At 45.1% G+C, this 25,004-nt stretch overlaps 1 protein-coding gene across 2 annotated transcripts in view; it reads left to right on the top strand.

Annotated features, from left to right (window-relative positions):
- The window catches only part of MTHFD1 (methylenetetrahydrofolate dehydrogenase, cyclohydrolase and formyltetrahydrofolate synthetase 1), a 91,796-nt gene extending 69,664 nt beyond the window's left edge, over positions 1-22,132 (top strand). For both annotated transcript variants that reach the window (XM_063118136.1, XM_063118138.1), the window contains 5 exons: positions 5,012-5,189; positions 9,783-9,890; positions 12,994-13,146; positions 20,971-21,080; positions 21,616-22,132. In XM_063118136.1, coding sequence (XP_062974206.1) covers positions 5,012-5,189; positions 9,783-9,890; positions 12,994-13,146; positions 20,971-21,060 — 529 coding nt within the window. In that variant the 3' untranslated portion in view covers positions 21,061-21,080; positions 21,616-22,132. The remainder of the gene's footprint in view (positions 1-5,011; positions 5,190-9,782; positions 9,891-12,993; positions 13,147-20,970; positions 21,081-21,615) is intronic.
- The last annotated feature ends 2,872 nt before the right edge of the window (positions 22,133-25,004 follow it).

Raw genomic sequence — 25,004 nt, 5'->3', positions numbered from 1 at the left:
CTGGCCCAAAGTCACCCAGTGAGTTTCCACGGCCGAGTGGGCACTAGAACCCGGATCTCCCGACTCCCAGTCCAATACTTTAGCCAGTATGCCACACTGGCTCTACTTATGCAGGAGAATGAAGTGGTAGACTCCTCTGAGGTGGCAGAATGAACAAAACAAATCCCCCCTCCCTTCTCTTTTATTATTATTATTATTTATTTATATAGCACCATCAATGTACATGGTGCTGTACAGAGTAAAACAGTAAATAGCAAGACCCTGCCGCATAGGCTTACAATCTAATAAAATCATAGTAAAACAATAAGGAGGGGAAGAGAATGCAAACAGGTACAGGGTAGGGTAAGCAGGCACAGGGTAGGGAAAAACTAACAGTAGAAAGTAACAGTAGAAGTCTGCACAACATCAAGTTTTAAAAGCTTTAGGAAAAAGAAAAGTTTTTAGTTGAGCTTTAAAAGCTGTGGTTGAACTTGTAGTTCTTTTGAGATGTCATCCATGAAACCACCAGTTCATCAGTGCTTGGGGAAAAGAGATGGGACCAAGGGAAGGGAGCATGGCAGGTGGATCCCTTCCCAGAGGCTCTGGCTATGTGTTTTGTGTATCAGAAGAAGCTATCCTTTCACTTCAAGGAACCTCTCGTGCAAGCACTGAGTCATTACTGACTCTTGGAGAGACGCCAGCTTTCGTTGACGTTTTCTTGGCAGGCCTTATAGCGGGGTGGTTTGCCATTGCCTTCCCCGGGCGTTATTACCTTTCCCCCAGCTAACTGGGTACTCATTTTACCAACCTCGGAAGGATGGAAGGCTGAGTCGACCCGAGCTGGCTGCCTGAAACCCGCTTCCGCTGGGATCGAACTCAGGCCGTGGGGAGAGTTTCGGCTGCAGAAACTGCTGCTTTACTGCTCTGCGCCACACGAGACTCTTATTTTCACTTCAAACTTTGCCCCTAATACACTTAAAAGCCCATTTCAAGGAAATCCTGCTTTCCCTACTATTCTTGGACCACTTCCAATACCGCTGCCACCATAGATTCCCAATAATACACCATTTGTTTCACTTTGAGACTATCTTGAAGGATAGCTGCATTACAGTAGATTGATGAAAATAAATAAATGACTATTTATTATTAACACTTTTAAACGGTAAATAAGATGTAGGACTGTGCAAGGTTTGAACCTTGGATATTCAAATCCGAGGCTTGGAGGCCATTTTGTGGCACATCCGCCATTTTAGGATGGTTCCACCATTTTCCTGGACAGCCCTAGGCCATGATAACAGCCTATATATCCCCCAGCACTTAGTGGCTGGGAGGTCTGGATTTCCCGGGGCCCGGGAACAGAGGGCAGACATGTCCTCGCCACACACAATCGCCAGCTTCCCCACCACCATTGCCGACTTCCTCTTGCAAGATCGCGTCCTGTACTGGGGCCTAGGGCTGGCCAGGAAAATGGTGGATCCCGTCCTAAAATGGTGGATCCGTCCTAAAATATCGGATATGCCACAAAATGGCCTCTGAGCCTCGGTTTCGAATATCCGAGGTTCGAACTTTGCACAGCCCTAATAAGATGCGTTTGTGTGGGTTTAAGAAAACCCCACTGAAGTTATTGTTTCCTTTTTTATAATCGCTAGCCTATTCTCAATTCCTCCCTCAGTCGCTAACCCTAAAATAAAAGCAACAACCTGTTGCAGCACTGTCTGACACTAACTAACTCCTGACCACTCACACTCCTTTTTTAAAAAAACCACTGTCACCAGCACATACCAACATTCCATTCACACTCTCCCCACTCCCACCTTAACCCGCTTACCATATTATTCACTCTATGTAATTGACATTGACAACATTACCATATATAAACATCCCAACCTGTAAAACACATTATATCACATAACCAAGCATCACAGTGGCCACCTTGGGAAACCTCCCTGGATCTGAGATTCTGCGCCCTGGCTATATTGGGCTTAAACAAGTCTTTATTATTAAGCCTCAATCTTCCGTGAAATTAGAAGAAGATTGTACCTTCTCCACACAGTGTCTCCGAGGATAAATTGCATTGTTAACTAAAGAGGGGGGGATAAGCGCTTCTATAGAGAGTTGGTGTAGTATAATGGCTAAGAGACTGAGCTAGGAATCAGGAAGCCCCTGGTTCGAATCTTGCCTCTGTCATTAGCTCAGTAGGTGGCCTTAGGTAAATCTCTCTCTCTTAGCCCTCCTCCCCCCTTTGAGGACAGGCCCTATGAGGACAGGCTGAAGGAACGTGGGATGTTCAGTCTAAAGAAAAGGAGACTGAGGGGAGACATGTTAGCAGTGCTCAGGTACATAAAAGGGTGCCACAGCGAAGATGGTCAAGAATTATTTTCCATGGCCATAGAAATCAGGACCTGAAATAATGGGTAAAGTTACAGCTACCTAGATTCTGATTAACTATTAGGAAAAACATCCTGGCAGTAAGATCTGTACAACAGTGGAACAGTCTTCCTACAGAGGTTGTGGGTTCTCCATCCCTGGTGGTGTTTAAGAAGAGGCTGGACAGCCACCTGCCATGGATGGTTTAATTGGTTTTCCTGCACATGGCAGAGGGTTGGACTAGATGCTCCTTGCGGTCCCTTCCAACTCAACAATTCTATGATTTGTACTAATGGGGAAATTAATACGGACTTACCTACCTTACAGGGTTGTTGTAAGGTTTACAAATAGATAATGCATGTGAAGCACTATGGGCACATGAAAGCACTATACGAATGTTAAATATTATTATACCAGTTGAAAAAGATACATTTGGATGGGTTGTGTCCCTTGTTCCTGATTGGCCTTTTCGTGTCTCTGACATATCCTGAGGATGTACGGGTCTTGTCCACTATCAGGTGCTTGCATGGAAGAGAAGGACTGTGGCGTAGTGGCTAAGGTGCTGGACTGGGAGTTGGGAGATCCAGGTTCTAGCCCCACTCAGCCATGGAAACCCACTGGGTGACTTTGGGCCAGTCACAGACTTTCAGACAAACCTACCTCACAGGGTTGTTGTTATGAGGATGAAATGGAGAGGAGGATTATGTACATCAACTTGGGTTCCTTGGAGGAAAAAAGGTGGGATATAAATGAAATAAATAAATAAATAAATAATAAGTGCTCCACAGAAATCCAGAGCCAGTGTGGTGTCGTGGTTAGAGTGTACGACTGAGACTCGGGACATCCGGGTTCTAGTCCCCATTCGGCCATGAAGCTCACTGGGTGACTGAGCCAGTCACTGACTCTCAGACAAACCTACCTCACAGGGTTGTTGTTATGAGGATGAAATGGAGAGGAGGAGGATCATGGATGCCGCCTTGGGCTCCTTAGAGGAAAAAGCAAGATCTAAATGTAACAAATAAGCCATAAAATAAATAAACCATCAGAAGCCCAACTCACACATGCCGGTAGCTGAGTGGGTGGCCCCTCAAAACACGGCATGTCATCCACACGCCCTGCCATTTGTGAGTAGATAAAATCTCTTCTTCCCCCATCTCCTTCCGTGCCATCTGGGAGTGGTGTGGTTTTGTTCAATTAAGTCATGTAACATGCAGGCTGCATGACGTTGCCCTGAACTGCACAGAATTGTGTGCAGCAGAGATTTGCTGCGACAGCTCCCTTGTCCCTCGTCTGGTTTTTAACCCTGGGAGGGAAAAACTACAACCAGAAGGCCTCGGTAAATCAGGCAGCGCTTTCCCACGCTTGCCAGCTGAATCGAGGGAAGTGACAATGGGATGTCTTGAAGATGAAGTGCATAATGGTTTGCAGTGAGTATTAACGAAGTAAAAATTAAATTCTCCCTCTGCTTCTCCTCCCTCCAACATAAAAGACTTTTGATTTATGCTTTACATCATCTTTGGCTCTGTGTAGGTGGGCTAGTAGTCCTCAGTGTTTCTCTCTCCCCACCAGAAATATCTGATTCTCTGCCTACAGATTCAAACCCTGATATAGATAAAATATTTCCAAATCCCTTAACCATGATTAAGAAATCTGGAGTGCCCCATGAGACTGTGTACTTCCAACACACACATATACACAAACATACACACACACACACCACTTCCCTTTTTGATGTTGACTATGATGTCGTATGAAGCCTGCACTGGAACTAGTACTAACCATGGTTAGTTTTAACCAGAGTTTATGAAGTAGGGGTGGGCAACATGTGGCCTTCCAGGTGTTTTTGGACTGCAGGTCCCATCATCCTTCACCATCGGTGATGCTGGCTGGGGCTAATGGGAGTTGCAGTCCCAAAAACATCTGCAGGACCACAAGTTGCCCATGCATTTTGTAAAGTTTCAAAGACCCTGTTCAGACAACGTGCTAAGCCATAGTGGTTAAGCATTTTGAATTAAATATTGGCCCCATTCAGAAGACACCTTAAACCATGGCTTTAACCATGGTGGTTAAGCCAGAAAGCCAGGCTGTGTTCAGAAGACACCTTAAACCACGGCTTTAACCATGGGGAATAAAGTAAAAAGTGGTTAAAGCCATGGTTTAAGGTGTCTTCTGAATGGGGCCAATATTTAGTTCAAAATGCTTAACCACTGTGGCTTAACCACTATAAAATCCCTGCTTCTCCTCTTTCATTGTAAGAATTCTCAGCAGGGAATATATTAATTAAGGGCTGGGTTGAATAGGAAGAGACACTGGGCTTGTTCAGAAGACGCCTTAAACCCTGCTAGTTAAGGCTTTTAGTTAAGCAGCAGGGTTTAAGGTGTCTTGTGTGATGCGTTTTGCTAAACCCTGCTCACTCACTAACCATAGTCAGACCATCTGCAGCAGGGTTAGCGGCTATAACCATGCCTTAAAGTGTTGTGTGCGACAGCACAGCTTGTGGTTAGTGCTAACCCTAGAGAACCACAGTTTCGCTAACCACAGAGCCTGAAGTGTCATCTGAACAGGCCCACTGAGTTTTGTTCCTGGTTGTTTGTTAGGATGTCTCAGCCCAAGGAAAACGTAACTACTTACACTTCTGGTAGTAACACAGTCAATGTCTTTGCAGATCTGACACAGAGGCCGAACTGCAGCTGGTTATCCGGCTGGCTAAGGAAGCCGGCGCTTTTGATGCTGTCAAATGCACCCACTGGGCTGAAGGGGGGAAAGGAGCCATGATGCTGGCGGCGGCAGTGCAGAGGGCATCACTGGCCCCAAGCAACTTCAAGTTCTTGTACAAAGTGGAGGTGAGAGTTTGCGTTGGGCCCTGTCTTGACTCCGCTTCCTCTTCTGGGACCTTCATTGGGCTGCAATGCAAAAAAAGAAAGAAAAAGTATTTTGAAAAAAGGGGCCCATAACCAGGATGGCAAGGTTCCTGGTGCCGGGATCGAACCCATCCACCAAACCACTCACCTCCAGTATCCAAGGCCTGTGTAAACCAGTTGCTAGGGAACACGGGTGGGAGGGTGCTGTTGCCCTATGTCCTGCTTTGTTGGTCCCTGGCCGACAACTGGTTGGCCACTGTGTGAACAGAGTGCTGGACTGGATTCCTGCATTGAGCAGGGGGTTGGACTCGATGGCCTTCTAGGCCCCTTCCAATTCTACTATTCTATGATTCTATGACTTTCGGTCTGATCCAGCAGGGCTCTTCTTATGTTCTTACATTGGTTTGTTGCAGTCTTAAAAGTACTTTACAGGGTAAAGTGTAAGCAATGTATCTGACAGGATTTAAGGTCAAAAGCATATGTGCTTTGGGGGCAAGGGGACATTAATTAATTCCATCCCATTAGCCGTAGTATTTATGTTGAGGTTAGCAAAATGTTCAGAGTGCTTTACACAGATTAACTTGTTGATCTGTACAACAGCCCTGGAAGGTAGGCTGTTGCAGTCAGGGAGGGGTGGGCTGAGAAGGCTTACTTGAGGTCATCTAGCACGTTTGTGGCCAGGGTGTGAGTTGTAATCAGTAGGCATCGAATGTTGACTGACTGTTGCAGAGAGAAACAGAAAACTGGGGGAGGAGGCGGAATGTAATGTAATGGAGTATGCTGGAAGAAGGCATGGCTGGCTGGCTGGAATCCTGAACAGGAGCATTCCACGCTGCACCATTTTGTTGCAGATCCCACTTGTAATAACCAAAAATCAATGGGTTGTACCGGGTATTAGTTCTACTTAGAGAAGAACCATTGAAATGAATGAGACCAAAGTTAGTTACAACTTCAGTCTTGTTCATTTCACTGAGTCTACTCTAACTAGGACTAACATTAGATACAACACAGTGTGCCATCTGTCTTTCTACTTAAGTTACTTTTGTTTTTTGATACGGCTTCATTGAAAAAAATTATGTGCTGCCCTTCAGCTGCCAAGCTCCCAGAGTAGCCTGCAAACCCATTAAAATGTTTGAAGAAAATAAAAGTAATAGTCCTATGAAGAAATGATTAAAAAACACACACCAGCAGAACAGTAAAAACCAACAAATTTGAACAGCGGTAAAAACACACACAACAGATTAAAATTTTATTTATTTATTTTATTTATTTATTACATTTCTATACCGCCCAATAGCCGGAGCTCTCTGGGCGGTTCACAAAAATTAAAAACATTCAAAGTATAAAACAACAGTATAAAACCATAATATAAAATACAATATAAAAGCTCAACCAGATAAAAACAGCAGCAATGCAAAATTTACAAATTTAAAACACCAAGTTAAAATTTATTTATAGACTGTTAAAATGCTGGGAGAATAAAAAGGTCTTCACCTGGTGTCTAAAAGCATATAATGTAGGTGCCAAGCAAACCTCCTTAGGGAGCTCATTCCACAGCTGAGGTGCCACAGCAGAGAAAGCCCTCCTCCTGGTAGCCACCTGCCTCACTTCCTTTGGCTCACGGAGAAGGACCCCTGAGGATGACCTTAGGGTCCAGGCAGGTACATATGGGAGGAGGTGTTCCTTCAGATAACCTGGCCCCAAACCGTTTAGGGCTTTAAATGTTAATACCAGCACTTTGAATTGGGCCCGGACCTGGACTGACAGCCAATGAAGCTGGAAAAGGATTGGCGTGATATGATCTCACCAGCCAGTCCCTGTTAGTAAACGTGCTGCCCTGTTTTGTACCAGTTGAAGTTTCCGGACCGTTTTCAAAGGCAGCCCCACGTATAACGTCCAGCTAATTGACACGCTAAAAGGCCTGGCCAGATAAAAAGGTCTTCTGGCAATGAAAGGTATCAGACTACGCACTAGGAGAGTCTCCCTGGGAAGAGTTTCCCACAGGCAGGGCACCAGAAGATCCCTTTTCCCATTGCTGCGTACGTGAATTCAGGGTTTTGGATGTTGAAGAAAGGGCTGGATGTTGACTTCAGTGTTGAGACAGGCTCAGTGGTTGTGGGGCTGGACCAGGAACGCGGCCAGACTCATGGGGGAAGAGTTAGGGTCTCAAAATGAGTCCCTGCCCGGTATAGGAATATTCCTCTGAGTCTGTTTTCGGGGCTAACTGAACCAGATACACATATTGGTACAAACACACCCGCTTACATGCCTGCTGTCTCTCTCAGGCTAAATCTAATTCACGCTTGCTTGCCCTTGAGGCGGCAGCATAATCAAATTACTTTCTAATGTCCTCAGAAGGATGTAGAATCGTTTGTTCCAAATGCCCAGGATCTGATTGATATGTTCAAAGCGAAGGGGAATAATACCATTTAAAAACGCGTGCTTTGATGATGGAAGCCCTGAAAGGACTCTTAAACTTGTTAGAGGCCGCAGTGTTCTGGTGTCATTCGGTTTCCTTCACCTAGGCCTTAGCTAGACCTCCCTGTTAGCACGCGATGGAGGAGGGAAGGTCTCGCGATGTGTTTATCGCGAGATCCCTCCTCTGTTTACACGCGACGACCTCAGAAGGAGAGGTGTCTTGCCTGTCATTTTAAAAATTATTATTAAAGGGCCAGCAGTGCACGAACTCTAGTGCGCAAAAGGTAAGTTATTTTTAAATTTAAATTAATTTCCCTTCTCCCCCCACCCTACCCTCGCTGTGCCCCATGCACGGCTCCAGGCTCCTCGCGAGGAATCCCGCAGAGCCGGGTCAACCTGTGGTGCCCAGCCACATGTTCCGCGATCTCGGGCTCAGCCTGAGACCACGGAAAAACGGGTCAGCAACAAAATAGTCCTAAAATTCTCTTAGGAGATATTGCTATTGATTTGAGGTTTATGCCCATGCTTTTGGCTAGTTAATCTGCATGCAAAATAGGGGGGGGGGGAGGCAGAACCTCAGGCTCAGATGCTAAATTAGTCCCTCCAGGTGCCTCAATCTGACACACACACACACACACACACACCGGGTTTGCTAGAAAGCCCCGCCCCTACCCCCACTCTGCCTGCATTCAGACAACACAATAGTCAATGGTGGTTTAAGTAGTCAGCCGTTGGTTAAATAGTCAACAGTTGGTTATTGTGTTGTCTGTTGGGCAAAACCCACCCCACGGTTGACTAATTCCTCAAAATAACCAGCGGAGATAACCAACGCTTTGCAGAGTTGACTATCTGCACAACCGTTGGTTAGCGTGTTGTCTGTCGGGCTCAGTGGACTATTTTGCAGGGTTGAATTGACTATCATGATTGGTTTCAGAGTTCCAGGGCAAGAGTGGCCAAAACCGTGCATGCTGCTCTGCTACAGCCAGCACAACTCCAGAGGCTTCTGGGATAGCACCGGGAGGACTGAGGGAGGAGGAAGAGCATGGAGAGGGGCGGGGGCTGTGTCAACCAAATGCTGGGTTGACTTTTAGTCCACTCAACGCCAGCCTCAACCTCTCCACAGTTGTGTATGAACATGTTGTGTGGGGAGTACCCTCTAGATAAACAACTGCTGAGTTGACTATTAACCCACCATTGACTATTGTGTTGTCTGAACGCAACCTCTGTCTCCCCCAACCACCTGGCTTTTGTGCATTTTCCCGCCCATTTTGAAAGGTTGAAATGCCTCTCCTAAGGCTTAGTGACTGGCAGGAACAGTTTGAAGCTCAAATGGGCTGGTAGTTTTTGGCTTTTGGGGCCCACCCCATCTGCCTTTGGCCCTGCGTAACCCTGGGAGCTCCTCTGAACTTGAATTTGGCCCTTGGACTGAAAGGGCTTTGACATCCCTGATGTAAACCTTCCATTTCGCTGATGCAGTGATAGCTCAGAGTAGGGCTTTCTGGTGGAAAAGCTGTTATGTGTCGTGGCTGTTGTTGCTTTTCAATTGCCGTGGTTTTCCACATTCCTAGTGGCCACTGTCAAAGAATCATACAATCATAGAAGAGTAGAGTTGGAAGGGGCCTATAAGGCCATCGAGTCCAAGCAGGAATCCACCTTAAAGCATCCCTGACAGATGGTTGTCCAGCTGCCTCTTGAAGGCCTCTAGTGTGGGAGAGCCCACAACCTCCCTAGGGAACTGGTTCCATTGTCGTACTGCTCTAACAGTCAGGAAGTTTTTCCTGATATCCAGCCGGAATCTGGCTTCCTGTCACTTGAGCCCGTTATTCCGTGTCCTGCACTCTGGGAGGATCCAGAAGAGATCGTGGCCCTCCTCTGTGTGAAAACCTTTTAAGTCTTTGAAGAGTGCTATCATGTCTCCCCTCAATCTTCTCTTCTCCTGGCTAGACATGCCCAGTTCTTTCAGTCTCTCCTCATAGGGCTTTGTTTCCAGACCCCTGATCATCCTCCTTGCCCTCCTCTGAACATGCTCCAGCTTGTCTGCATCCTTCTGGAAGTGTGGTGCCCAGAATCCCATGTGTCTCGATTCAGAATCCCATGGTGGTATAGATGGGATTGAAAGCCAATGCCTGACTTTTTCCTCCCTTTCCCATTTTCCAGCTGCCAATTCTAAATAAGATCAGAATTATTGCACAGACAATTTACGGGGCAGATGACGTCGAACTGCTGCCAGAAGCAGAGCAGAAAATTATTCTGTACACCAAGCAGGTATGCTTGCAGATATCCTCGCAAGACTGGGCTCTTATGTTTTGGGGATGGAATGGGGCGGGGGCGGGTAATGCAATTTCTGATCTTGCATGCACACTCAGACTGAGCTGGACACAGCTGCAAAGGTTATTTAATTCTTCTTAAGAAGAGAAACTGGCCAAAAAAATCCTCCTCCTTTGCAAAAGCAGACTTTCTCCATCACCTTGGCATGTCACTTATACTCATTCTTGTTTTATCTCTTCTCTCTGATACGGTGCTCATAATTTAGGTTGACCATAGGAAGAGGAGGACAGGGCTCCTGTAACTTTAACAGTTGTATAGAAAAGGGGATTTCAGAAGGTGTCATTTGTAGGCATGCAGGCCCTAGTGAAATTCCCTCTTCATCACAACAGCTAAAGCTGCAGAAGCCCTGCCCTCTTTTGTATCTGGTCACTCTGGTATAGCTCTTGCAGTTTTCACTGTTGTGATGAAGAGGGATTTTCCCCAGGTGCTGCATGCCTACAAATGACACCTGCTGAAATTCCCATTTCTCTACGACTGTTAAAGATACAGGAACCCTGTCCTGCTTTTCCTGTGGTCACCCTATCATAATTAGGGCTTGTTCCCGCGTTCTTTTTCTGGCCTTCTGCGTTTAATTTGCATCTCTTCTTATGGGATGCTGTTCAGCTTGCCGTGAGACTAAAATGGGACTGCCTGCATTCAGAACATTGTTAACCTTTTGTAGGGTGACCTTATGAAAAGGAGGACAGGGTTCCTGTATCATTAACAGTTGCATAGGAAAGGGAATTTCAGCAGGTGTCATTTGTATATATGGGAATCTGGTGAAATTGCCTCTTCATCACAACAGTTAAAGCTGCCCTCTTTTAAATCTGGTCACTCTAGAATGGCTCCTGCAAGCTTTAACTGTTGTGATGAAGAGGGAATTTCACCAGGTTCTCCATATATACAAATGACACCTGCTGCAATTCCCTTTTCTATGCATACAGGAGCCCTGTCCTCCTTTTCATAGGGTCACCCTACCTTTTGTCATTCACACATATGTTTCTATATGCCATAGATAAGAGAGAGACCTCGGTATAGACAATGTTTCCTATTTCTTGAAGAAATTCTCTAGCCAGCCTTCTCCAACCAGTTGTTTCGGACTAAAGATCTCCTTATTCCTATCCGTTGGCCGTGCTGGCTGGGACTGATAGGAACTGAAGTCCAAAACCTCTTGGAGAGTGACAGGTTGGGGAAGGCTGCTCTTGGCCAATGCTCTCTGCAAGGTTATTCTCTTTTAATTTCCCATCTGTCTATTTAAAATACATTTGGCACTTTAACTACACACTCACCACTGCTCCATAACCTGAAGTTACAGCACTTGCAATTCCAATTAAAGATCTCAGTAGAAACTTCTGTTCCAAATTACTGGAATCCAATTGGTTGTGTGTTGTTTTTTAAAGCCCAAGTTGCATATCTGATTCTTTTAAAAGCACATACAATTAAGGCTTTATCTTGGTAGAGCTGCAAGTGGCAGCGTTATTGGTCTTTTACCTTCCCTTCGGGATAGCTTTGTAAAGCTGCTGCAGTAAACACAACACATTAAAGACTTAGAACGGGTTTGCATGTGCTGTTGTTGGGTTATTTGAGGGTTGACTCAGGCCACAGCTAGACCTAAGTTTATCCTGGGATCATCCAGGGTTCGCCCCTGCCTGAGCACTGGATCCCCTGTGTATCACCTAGATGAACAGGTTTGACCCCTGGACGATCCAGGGATACACCTTTGGTCTAGCCATGGCCTCACTCTCAAACAAGCCATGCTGCCCGGGTTTGGATGACACAACAGGCCGCGCCCGAGTGGGTAATTAGGCAAATGGCACCCGGCACATGCTTGTTTAAGCTGTGGTGATCACTCGAAGAGGCCCTTAAGGTTGGATCTGGACTAAATCAGTTGAACCTATTTTCCCATTGTCATCATCACTTGTTTATTTACTGCGTTTCCACCAAATACATTGTACTCAAAGCAGTTTATAGAAAATGGTAAAAGAACGCAGGCACCTCTCAGCCACCTCCAGTAAGGAAAGTACTGGAGCTCTGAGAAATTTCTCAGCCTCTTTTGCAGGAAAACAAAATGGTTGTGAAAGGCAGGTGAGGTTTTGGCAAAACACTGATAATAGCATAACAATCATAATACATAACCAGTAATGGGCCTGTTCAGACAACACGTTAAGCCACTAACCCTTTTGCAGCAAGTGGTTAGTGAGCATGTTCAAACCATGGTTACGTAGCCGCCACGGTTAGGGAAGGGTTCACATGACACGCTAAGTCATGGTTCACCCCCCACGCTAAGCCATCATGTTTAGTTCAGAACACTTAACCATCATGGTTTAGCGTTTTGTCTGTCAATATTTTATACCACTGCAATATAATATTGGCAGTTTGACAATTAATGGTTCATTTAAAGCATATCCGAAGTCCTATTGAAGCTAACGGGACATAAGTCATTATTAATTTGACCCATTTGATTTCAGTAGGACATAAGTTCAACTAGCGAACTCTTGATCCAATGTTTAGAGATTTATTCTGGCATACGATATAGTTGGCCTTCCCCTACCTGGTGCCCTCCATAGATATAGCGCTATGGTTCCCACCACGCCCATCCATCATGTCCAGTGGCTATGTTGGGAGATATAATCAAGTCATCTGAAGGGCACCAGGCATGAGGGCAACAAACTCTGAAAATAATTGGGCGGGGGTGAGTTAAAAGACCATGAAATGGTAAAGGGAGGAGTAGCTCTGTGCTTCTTCTTTGTAGAGACTGGTTGCTCACAAGGTGGGAACAGTGTGTGACCCATTCACAACAATCAGTCAGTGGTAGCAATGCAATATATTTCTTAATTTCCCCTTCCTAACTATAGAAGGAAAACAGAAGAATGTCTATGTGATTGATGGAGAGAATCTGGCAGGCTGCATCTGTGTGAATCAATTAGTGATGGGATTGATCTGTTTAAACCCAGAGCCAAACAAACGTTAATGGAAGCAATTAATAGGACGCTTTACTGCCACGCTGTTTCAACGTTGCCCTGTTCTTTTGTGGTCTTTCTCTCCTCCCTCCACCTTCCAGGGATTTGGAAACCTGCCCATCTGCATGGCCAAGACACACCTGTCGCTGTCTCACGACCCAGAATGCAAAGGAGTCCCCACGGGCTTTGTCTTGCCCATCAGAGATGTCAGAGCCAGCGTGGGTGCAGGATTTCTAATTCCATTAGTAGGAACAGTAAGTACTATATATTGGAAGCCTCAAGCTGATTTAAGTTGGATCTGGTAGCAAACAGTGGAAGCGGACTGGCTGAGACGTTTATTCCATCTTGCCCTGGGCTGCCTTACTCAGACTATCAAGAGCTCTCCATGGGCTCAGAGGTTTTCCCCATCTCTGGTATCTGAGAGTATTTTATCTGAAGCTGCAAATTGAACATGTAATTTGCCTTCTGCATGTAAGGCATTTGCTCTTCCTAAGGCCCCTCCAAATGCTGGAGAATGGTTTAAAGCAGGGATGATGAACCTCAGGCCCGAGGGCCGGATCTGGTCAGCCTGAGGTCCCCAGAGGCCCACACCCCTCTCCCCAACTCAGTTGTTGGTGTTTTCCCACTTTTGCTAGAGATGTAAAATTTATGAAAATTTTGAGGCCTTGGGAAGAACCCATTCCCCACCACCACCATTTTGGAAAAAAAATGAAAAAAACATTACTTACTTTTCTAGCACCCTTAACAGATCTAAATTCACTTTGTTGCTTTAAGACAGCCTTCCCAAACCTGGTGCCCTCCAGATATTTTGGACCTCAGCTCCTATCAGCCTCAAGCAGTATGGCCAATAGTCAGGGATGCTGGGCTCTGTAGTCCAAAACATCCGGAGGGCACCAGGTTGGGGAGTGCTGCATTCATATGTTCTCAGATCTTAAGGTCTTATCAGGGTAGCCATTACTGGACAGGGCAGATGAGACTGTTGTGTTGAGGACCTTTGCTTTTTGTGCTTGTGTTGCCACACAGATGCTTTAGAAAGGATTCCTGATTCTGGCAGCAGATGCAACCTCACACCATTCTCTTATTCTACGCCGCATGGGAAAGAGGGGTGGAAGGTTTGAGCCCTGGGGAATACAGGGAGTCTTTGCACAGTGTGCAGGATTCCAGTCTGAGCCAGCTGGGCCACACGAGGGCTGGATCCGAGTGACGCCTCTCCGTATTCCTGACCTCAATTGCAGCCTGCACTTACGTTCAGATCCGCAATGTGCTTGTGAGCTGGAGCTGCAACCCCCTGCGCATTTACTCAGACGTAAGCCTCATAGAACAGAGTGGGGTTTATTTCTGAGTAAACATGCGTAGCATAGAACTGTGAGCCTATTCATCTTTGTCAGGATCTACAGTGGTTTTCTGTACTCGCAATTCAGTATACTGGTTTTGACCAGGGACCCTATGCATCCAACACTTTTCTGAGCATTGGGCTCAGAAGCATGAAGAAGTGAAGTGATTGGGGGGCTAGTGGAGTTGAAATCAGTTGTTTGGAGATAGAGGCTGATTGATTGATTGATTGATTGATTGCACTTTTAGACCGCCCAGTAAGCAAAGACACTGTAGAGGTAAATGAAAAGCAGAGAATACATGATACAGTGGTTAGAAACATCACATTATAAAAGCAAGATAAAACTAGCAGCAAGGGGTAAAAACAAGGCAGTACATAAAACCAAATTAAAAACCAGCAGTAAAATAAAATGGTTGTGAAAATCTAAAAGTAATTTAAAAAAAACACTGTTCTTAAAATGCCTGGGAGCATAAAAAGGGCTTAACTTATTGCCGAAAGGACCACAGTGTAGTCGGGAAGTGAGGGTTTTTGGAGAGACATTCCACAGGTGGGGCCCACCATTGAAAAGGCCCTCTCCCTTATAGTCACTCACCTTATTTGAGTATCTCATTCTTCGCCTCGTGTTTTGTTTGCAGGGTGGGAAGAAGGATAGAACCGGCGTGTGTGTTGCATACGTGTATGAAACAATTTCCCCTTCAGCGTTTCATCTATTCAGTCACCTTGAAAAACAAACCTCCAGCCCCTCTTTATTAAACTTGCTGCCCTGTTACCACACGTTCACCTCCAGATTGGCTCTTGGTAATTTCATGGTGAATATTGCTAGCTCTGGGTCAAGAAAAGAGAGGCTTGAAAAAGAAACACGCTTTCTTCCAAGATGTGCCCTTTAGCAAAAAAAAAAAGAAAAGAAAAATGTTCCCTGGTATAAATAGAAAAGCACATGCTGCAAGAATGTTCGGAAAAGTAAAACATTTTGTCTTGTTTTGCCATCGCCAAATTTGGGCTGCTTGGATTTTAATTGAGATCTCTGAGCATCTTACATGAGCCTCTCAGTAGCACTAATGTGGTTTTTAAAAACATCTTCTCTGATAAAACCATATGGCATAAGGAGAGGAGAGTGGGGATGTAGCGGAGCGAGGGACGCAGACCGTCATTTGCCACCCCCACCTGCTCAGAATTAATAGAATCATAGGATAGTAGAGTTGGAAGGGGCCTATAAGGCCATCAAGTCCAACCCCCTGCTCAATGCAGGAATCCACCTTAAAGCATACTTGACAGATGGTTGTCCAGCTGCCTCTTGAATACCTTTAGTGTGGGAGAGCCCACAACCTCCCTAAGTAAATGTTTCCATTGTCGTACTGCTCTAACCGTCAGGAATTTTTTCCTGATGTCCAGCCAGAATCTGGCTTCCTATAACTTGAGCCCATTATTCTATGTCCTGCACTCTGGGATGATGGAGAAGAGATCCTGGCCCTCCTCTATGTGACAACCTTTCAAGTATTTGAAGAGTGCTATCTTCTCTTCTCCAGGCTAAACATGCCCAGTTCTTTCAGTCTCTCTGAGCTTAACTGCAATTCTCAATGTAGCTGGGGGAGGGGTATTCAGAGGAGGGCAACCAGGATGATCAGGGGTCTGGAAACAAAGCCCTTTGAAGAGAGACTGAAACAACTGGGCATGTTGAGCCTGGAGAAGAGAAGATTGAGGGGAGACATGATAGCACTCTTCAAATACTTAAAAGGTTGTCACACAGAGGAGGGCCAGGATCTCTTCTCGATCCTCCCAGAATGCAGAACATGGAACAATGGGAGCAAGTTACAGGAAGCCAGATTCTGTCTGGACATCAGAAAAAACTTCCTGACTGTTAGAGCAGTACGACAATGGAACCAGTTACCTAGGGAGGTTGTGGGCTCTCCCACACTAGAGGCATTGAAGAGGCAGCTGGACAACCATTTGTCAGGTATGCTTTAGGGTGGATTCCTGCATTGAGCGGGGTTTGGACTCTATGGTCTATTCTATGATTCTATGAATTTCTTAGCAACAATATATTGTTCAATGTTGTAATGAAAAGTGTTTGGGAGTGCCTTGTTCTGCAATACGCAATTAAGGCCCAGGAGATGGAAACGGCTGGAACGTTTTGCTGATATGGATTGACGCAGCTGCCTGCATCTTTGGACTCTCCTTGGGGGCATGGCTATGGGGACAGTCATGATGAGTGCATGCGCTTCAAAATTTACCAGTACACCTCTGGAGGAGAGAAGTTAACAACTTAGGGGGAAGGAGAAGGCTGCCTCTGTTCAGGAGTAGGAAGCCCCCAGGCTCAGATTCCCACTCAAAGCATTTCCATTGGTGTGGTTTGGAAAATTCCCTACCTGACATGCTGGAGAACGGGGTCAGAATAAACAGACCAGACGTGGTGCTTCCAAGCCCTCCCACCGAGAGGTGAGACAATAAGGAGGTCTGTCGATTTGCCTTGTGGGGAATGAGTGTCTTGTGACCAGCCATGGCCCTCATGGCAGCTATTTTATGAATGAGCAAGCACACACACACACACACACACACGTGGCAGCCATTTTCTGACTGCACCAATGACTGGCAGCAGCACCCCAACTGTTCATGCGATGGCTGCATCTGCAAATGCAGCTTTTCTGCACTTGTGGCTCTCCTTTCAAAATGAGGTTGAGGTCATGGAAATGGGCGCCACAGGTTTCATGAAGAATTGCTAGAGAGCAGCCACGCCAGAGATGCCCTTGATGCAATTGACATCGGTTTGGCAGTGTCCCTGAGACAAGTTGCATTTACCTGTGAGCTGTGGGTGTATGATTCCCACTGGCAAGGAGAACCAACCTTTTGAAAACCAAAAGGAGGCTGCAAGGAGCTTTACCCATGAACACAGGTAAATGTCTGGTGTAGGCTAGGAGTGAAAAAGAATTTGCTCTTAGCTGGTATTATTTCTCTTTTCAAGCAGCAAGCCCAAAGAACAAACATACATCAACCATGTGGCCATTAACAGAATGTCTCTTTCTTTCTTTCTTTCTTTCTTTCTTTCTTTCTTTCTTTCTTTCTTTCTTTCTTTCTCTACACTTGGCATTATTAAAACCCACTCACTCAGTGCTCTTGATAACGTTTCTTCAAAATGCTAAGTTTATAAGGAGCTGAGTGAGTTTGTTTCTATTGTAGCTGTAGCCTGCTGAGGAAGCCTTATAGTAGGCCGCAGGCAACAGGATTGCAGCGCCTTGTGTGTTTATTTATGCGCGTGTGCACACACGCACACACGCACCAGGTAATCCCAAACACTTATTTGGTTGTAACTCTTTTCCCCTTCTGAGGGCATCTGCTTGACCTTTTGCAGGCCTGCAGGTGTGAAGATAAGAAAGCATCTGTGTTATACGTCCTCCTCTAGCTGGGGTCAGAGATACATTGTGAAGTTGTGGCTGTGTTTCTCTATGCCAATGCAGCCACCTATGCACAGCCTATGTGGGTCTGAGCGTCAAAGCCGACATGTTAAAATGTTGCTGGGGAACATGGGTGAGAGGGTGCTGTTGCACCATGTCCTGCTTGTTCATCCCTGGCCGATGGCTGGTTGGCCGCTGTGTGAACAGAGTGCTGGACTAGATGGACCCTTGGTCTGATCCAGCAGGGCCCTTCTTATGTTCTTAATGTAGCAAGCCACACATATTTTGTTCTTTTTTTACTGTAGGGGCCACAATTTGGATCAGGGCCTTAGCATGGGGGTGGGGGCGTGTTAGGGGACTTTAACCCTTTCCCTGCCTCACTAACGTCCCCATACAGATCAGGTCCTGCACTCGTGCAATTTAAAGTGACTAGTAGTGATCCATTTAAACAAATGGATTTTCTTAACCAAGGACCTAAGCGGCTATGTCTTTAATATATTGTTTGCTTTGGCCCTGAAACTCCCTTACAGCCAATTTCCAGAGGGGTAGCCATGTTAAGACTGCTGCAGCAAGAAGAACAAAGAGTCTTGTGACACCTTAAGCACTAATACATTTATTTTGGCATAATGTCCATGAAAGCTTATACCAAAATAACTGTTAGTTTTTAAGATTCCACAAGACTGACTCTCTCTCTCTCTCTCTCTCTTTTCCCCCCTCCCTCTCCCTCTCTTGACTCATGCACTTTACCTTGTATGCTTCAAATCTGGAGTTACTAGTCCTGATGGCTGTATGCTACCTCCAGTATCAGAGGCAGCATGGCTATGTACACCAGTTGCTGGGGAACATGGGCAAGAGGGTGCTGTTCCACTTACGTCCTGCTAGTGGGTTTTCCATGGGCAGTTGTTTGACCACTGTGTGAAGAGAATGCTGGACTAGATGGACCCTTGGTCTGATCCAGCGTCAGGGCTCTTCTGATGTAATGTAAATACGTCATGGAAGAGAAGACTAAACTGTGTTTTGACATGCATGGTAAAATGAATTACGATACACAAAGGTTGTGTTTTGTGCTTGTTAAAGTCTGGTTACAGACCAAGGGAAAGGATGGTGTGGGGATACTGACTTTAAAAGGGCTAGATGAAGTGCGTGAAATTTGGGAGTGGCGAGTGCGGAATGTAGAGAAGTTAATTCCTTTTAAGAGAAAGAAGAAAGATACAGTCAAAATTTTATGTTGCAGGTGCACTGCAGTCCTATGCGTGTTTACTCAGGTCAATCCCACTGGGTTTAGTGGGGCTTACTTCCTTGTAAGTGTGTAGGGGGGGGGGGATTTCAGCCTTAGCCAACCCATACATAGTGAATGGAGCAGGATAAGCTGCTTGGCGAAGGGACCTTGAAGGTTAAGTGAAAAATCCTGTTTCTCTTGCTCACAAGATTAAGTCACCCTTTCTTGCATATTCTGATCGAATGGGCGCCAGAGAGTTGTAAATCCAAGAAAGGGAACCTAAAGCCTCTTACCTCAAGGATTTACTTCTTCCTTGTTTTTATACCTCCTTATTTTCTCAGGCAAAGGGTTACACCAGTCGTTAAATGGTCTGGCTAAGTCAGACAGCTTGTTACGGCCGGCTTCCTTTGACAGATTTATTGCCCGTTCTGGAACGCTCGCTGCTTCTTATGCCTGTAGCAGTGATTATTCTAACCTTTATTAACCTGTCATGTAGGCTGCCTACAGATGTACCATTCAATACTGCGATGGCAGGCGTATCGCTCCTCTCAATGCAGTTCTAGGCAACGCACGCTTATTCTGGGGGTGAGAGCGAGAGGCTCAAAAACTCATTGCTGCAAAAGATGCGTTTGGCACTAAAACCCCACCTGGGCTCTCAGTCACCATTTTTGTATTCACTGATTCCTCCACCCCCTGTTTGTAATTAGAAGAACTTATCAAGCTCTTATCAGGCTTATAATAACCCTATACTGTTTAGAATTCATTCCTGTACTGTCACAGGGCAGATGGGATTCATTTTCAGCATTGTGGTTTTTGTTTGTTTTTAATCTGCAATGATGCTTGTTCACTAGAAGGGGATAAATGAGGTGGAAAACTCTTCGTCCTTTTTCCCCGGTGCATGTTAACCTTTTAAAAAATGCCTCGGAGAGCCAGGTGCACCTGCAGAAAGAATACACCTGGTTAAGGGTTATGATCTCTTCTGTGTGCCACAAGCCTTTTAAGGGCTTCATAAAATGTAGCGTCGCTTCAGGCGTGTCTCAGCAAAAACATATTTAGTCTGATTTGCAGTTCTGTCTTAGAATCATAGAATCATAAAATAGCAGAGTTGGAAGGGGTCTACAAGGCCATCAAGTCCAACCCCCTGCTCAATGCAGGAATCCACCCTAAAGCATCCCTGACAGATGCTTGTCCAGCTGCATCCAGCTTACTTTTAAAGTCTCTGCTGCCTTTGTGGTTTAGCAGGCAGGCTTAAGATCTTGGAGGCAAGGACTCTTATCTCAGCTAAGCTTAAGAGTTTTTTTTTTTACTTTGCTGCCCTGAGCAGGTAATTCTGCCTCCACTTAATTGGGCTCTTTGTAAAATGTGAATAAGAGTGGTGGGGGCTGTCTTTCAAAAAAGGAAAAGAAAAGGCCACTAACAGGAAGCGTGATGGGGCGTATAAAATGATACATTATCGGTTTTAATCAATTATATCTATTTTATGGTGTATTGTATTTGTGTTGTACCCCACCTCGATCCAGAGGGAGAAGTGGATAAGAATTATTATTATTATTATTATTATTATTATTATTATTATACATGGTGTGGAGAAAGTGAACGGAGAGAGGTTTTCCTCCCTCCCCTTCATTGTACTAGAACAGCCTTCCTCAACCTGGGGCGCTCCAGATGTGTTGGACTGCATCTCCCAGAATGCCCCAGCCAGCAGAGCTGGCTGGGGCATTCTGGGAGTTGTAGTCCAACACATCTGGAGCACCCCAGGTTGAGGAAGGCTGCACTAGAAGTCAAGGTCCTCCAATGAGATTGATTGGCAGGAACTTCGGTGCAGGAAAAAAAGGGGGGTATTTCTTCACGGTACGCAGATTTAATCTCTGGAATTCACTGCTGCTAGATGGGGGGACGGCCACTGAATATCATGCCTCTAAATATCAATAGCAAGAGGGTACCGTTGTGCTTATGTGGCCTTCCCAGAGACATCTGGTTGGCCACTGAGAGGCTCATCACATCTAGGTCGAAACGTGCAGCTCCCGTCCCTTCTCTGTTGCCGCTCCAATGGAAGTAATTAGCCCCATTCATTCCTGTTTACAGACATCTGTTTCTAAATTTGCATCCATTTCAAAGCCGTTTTCTTCCCTTACAGATGAGCACAATGCCAGGACTTCCCACTAGGCCTTGTTTCTATGACATTGACCTGGATCCAGTGACTGGAGAGGTGACTGGTCTCTTCTAGGGCGAACTGACAATCAAAAGGTGAGTATTGGGTACTTGCCAGACCATCACTATCCCCACCGCCTTGTAATTGTTGATTCTTTCAACTCTTCCCTCGCTCTGCTATCCTGATAGGGCTCATTCACCTGTTCCTGCAGTAGTGTGGGAAGCAAAATCACATGGTAACATACGCGAGCTGCAAGCTCATAATTTCTCTCATTCATCACACCGCTCTGCAAAATTGTTGAATTAACATTGATTTTGCATGGTATTACTAAGGGATTGTATTCAATGTTAATCTTACTCTCCTATTGAAATGCATGGGTCTACTCTGAGTAGGACTAACATGATTACAAGTGTGCCTTTAACAACACGTTGCGGTATGGAGTACCCTGTTCATGGCTGGCTGGCTGGAATCCAACCCACTTCCAGGATACTCCATTACATCCCTCCTTCCCCAGGCTAAACATGCATAGAATTGTATAGACATCAGCAACTGGCTATTTATTCTCTGTAGCATTCATCATGACTTGCACTCTTGTAGGCTAGTAACTTAATTCACTTTCTTTTTTTGTAGATATCTGAGTAATGTCAATTTCATAAAGCCTGAACAAAATAACTCAGTGAACACCGGAAGCCTTTGGAAACAATTTAACCTCCTGCGTTTTAAAAAAATCTGTAATACTGTATTTTTAATAAATGTCCTACATTTTTTTAGTCACTGCACATGAAAATCTGTATTAGGTGGTTTTAAAGACAGCAGTGTTTTAAAATGCATTCACAATGTGGTCTTAACAGTAGTCATTTAAAAAAAAAGACATGTTTTTAACGAGTTGTACAACCCGCTTAAATAAATTTTAATTGATTAAATCGTATGGATGTTAGCAGTTTTATTACATTTGCAAATGGGTACATTTCGAAACAAAAACAACAACTCATATGCTCTTTGTTTTTACGTGTTTTGCAGCCAGCGCCTTCTTAGGAGACCCATTCCTATTGAGAGGGGTGTGGCATAAGGACAAATGTCATTTTAAAGATGCTGTTTGTCATCTGTAGTTTTTAAAGGCATTTGTATTACAAATATATTTTTTAAATCTTCCCAATTAATCAGAGTGAACTTTTTCATTTTTATCAATTAATCTAACCCGTTAATCAATTAAATATAGCTGTCCCTAATATTTAACATTCTCTCTTTGCTCCTGATGAACAAATAGTTTTTCTGTTGTTTACTATCGGCAGTATCCAATGTTGCCACCGTGCTTGTGAGAATGGCCACTGGCTAGGGTGACCATATGGAAAGGAGGGCAGGGCTCCTGTATCTTTAACAGTCGTATAGAAAAGGGGATTTCAGCAGGTGTCATTTGTAGGCATGCAGCACCTGGGGAAATTCCCTCTTCGAGCTGCAGGATCCCTGCCCTCTTTTGTATCTGGTCACTCTACAAAAGAAGGCAGGGCTCTTTAACTGTTTAATCTTTAACTAATAAATTTATTATGATTATTTGCCAAACTTTTGCTAAGATGCAGCTAATAATTGAAGTTTTAGCTTTGATGCCTGTGTGGGCACCTCTTTTCATCTATGGCAGTGGTTCTCAACCTTCCTAATGCCGCGACCCTTTAATACAGTTCCTCATGTTGTGGTGACCCCCAACCATAAAATTATTTTCGTTCTTCTCTACACGATCCATTGTCATGGGATGGTTTGCTAATGAAAATAATACATAACAATAGCTTTAATAATACAATACCCCAGGACCCCACACCGCCCAGGATGGGGAGCTCCGGGGAAGGACCGGTCCAGAGAGCCCGAGGGGCAGCTGCTCCCAATAGGAGGAGCAGGTGAGAGGGAATTTCCCTCTGGAAGCTCCATGGGGCAGAGACCTTACAAATCCTTCCCCACCCCCCAGGATCTCCAAGGAAGGGATGTCCCATTCCTCGCTCCACATTACTGAATGACCCAACGGATCGTGGTTCTGAATGGGTGGATCTGCCACTTCCCGGGGGTGGGGGTGGGAGAGAAGGTCACTAGACAGTTCAAGGGGGTTTCGGAGGTTCCAGGGAAAATTTTACCCTACCCAGTGCCTGTTTACCCTACCCTGTGCCTGTTTGCATTCTCTTCCCCTCCTTATTGTTTTACTAGGATTTTATTAGAATGTAAGCCTATGCGGCAGGGTCTTGCTATTTACTGTTTTACTCTGTACAGCACCATGTACATTGATGGTGCTATATAAATAAATAATAATAATAATAATAATAATAATAATAGATGATACATGACATAGTTCAGTCAATACAGTTTCCTAAGACCATCGGAAATATGTGTTTTCCGATGGTCTTAGGCGACCCCTGTGAAAGGGTCATTCGACCCCCAAAGGGGTCCCAACCCACAGGTTGAGAACCGCTGATCTATGGGGAGACGGGAGATTGCACATGAAACCTAGAAAATGGAAAACTGTCTCCTGTTATGCCTTTTAAATAGTGGAGGCTGGTGGCTCCAATGTCAGTGAGGTGGTGAATCAGAATTATAAAGGTGCTATCCAAGGTACTTTGCACCTTGGATAGAGTTCTGATTGAAAGCCAGAGCAGATTCACTGTCCCACTGATATCAGAATCACCAACCTCCACTGTTTTTAAATAGCTCTTTGATGTTCAAAACCAAGATATATAGTTTAAAATTCCTCTCCAAATCGTCAAACAAGACCCAAAACCTGTTTTGACTAAGGTTGTCACACAAATCTCTTACTCCTTTCAATTCCTAGTGTGAAAACATAAGGGCTTCCAGACGTGTAATTAGCACAAGTAAACTGCTACATCCTTGAAAAGCTCTCGGGTGTTTAATGTATGTACTTGTGATTAATGTTGAGCGAGGTGGGCAATGTATGGCACTCCAGATGTAGGACTGCAAGTCCCATCAGCTCCAGCCAGCATGGCCCGTAGTGAGGGGAAGATGGGATTTGCAATCCAACATCTGCATTGAGCAGGGAGTTGGACTCGATGGGCTTGTAGGCCCCTTCCAACTCTGCTGTTCTATAATTCTACAGGCTGCCCACCCCTGATGCAGAGGAACTGATTTTTTATGCTAAGTCCCAGAACTGTTTGGGGCAGAACTCCTGGTTACTGACCAGATGGTGTGTATGTGTGTGTGTGTGTGTTTTATTTCCACGAATGTTGAAACTGCAATGCATCAGCACAGCTGGGTTCAAATTAGTCCCTTATCTCTGGGAGGGTGTTTAATATTTAGAAGGAAAATCAAAGTCCTAGAGGCCTTCAAGAGGCAGCTGGACAGCCATCTGTTAGGGATGCTTTAAGGTGGATTCGTGCATTGAGCTATTCTATTATATTCTATGAAATAGTCAACTGGATTTTGATGTATGAATGGCTGAAGTATCTTCACTGCATCAATAGCCAATTTTTTTCAAAGAGATCAGGCTGGTGTACTGTACTGCTTTTCGCTCTCTTTCAGGTCTCTCCTGAAAGCACATGTTCTCAATGAAGCCATTTGCTGAACCCTGTAGTCCTCGTCCCCTTGTGAAACTTAGCCCAAGTATTATTATTTTTTTGAGGAGGGGGCCATAGCTAACTCCTTTCCCCATACCAATTGTATGCTTTGAGCCAAGACTCATAAGCCTGGTTCAGACATCCTAATTTTGGGCCGGGAAATCATGGTTTGTCATTGTCTTTGAGGAGGGATCGTAGCTCAATTGCAGTGGTAGCAGATGGTATGTTTGAGTTAAGACTCATAAACCAAGTCCAGATGTCATGTTCTTTAGCCAGTAAGCCATGGTTTGTCAGCCCAAGAATGAACCAAGCGCCCATTTGCTCCCTCCCTCCCTCTCGTGCTCCCAACTTGGGAGCTTCTGGGTTGTAAAACCACGGTTTCCCATGATGTTCCAACTAGGGAACTGTGGTTTAACAAATCAGGATATGAAAGCACGTTGTGAGAAGCCATTATAACCACAAATCTCTGGA

This window comes from Elgaria multicarinata, chromosome 2, assembly GCF_023053635.1.
Source record: "Elgaria multicarinata webbii isolate HBS135686 ecotype San Diego chromosome 2, rElgMul1.1.pri, whole genome shotgun sequence".
NCBI lineage: Eukaryota > Metazoa > Chordata > Lepidosauria > Squamata > Anguidae > Elgaria > Elgaria multicarinata.
Note: the sequence above shows the minus strand (reverse complement) of the source record. Positions and strands in the feature narration are given on the sequence as shown.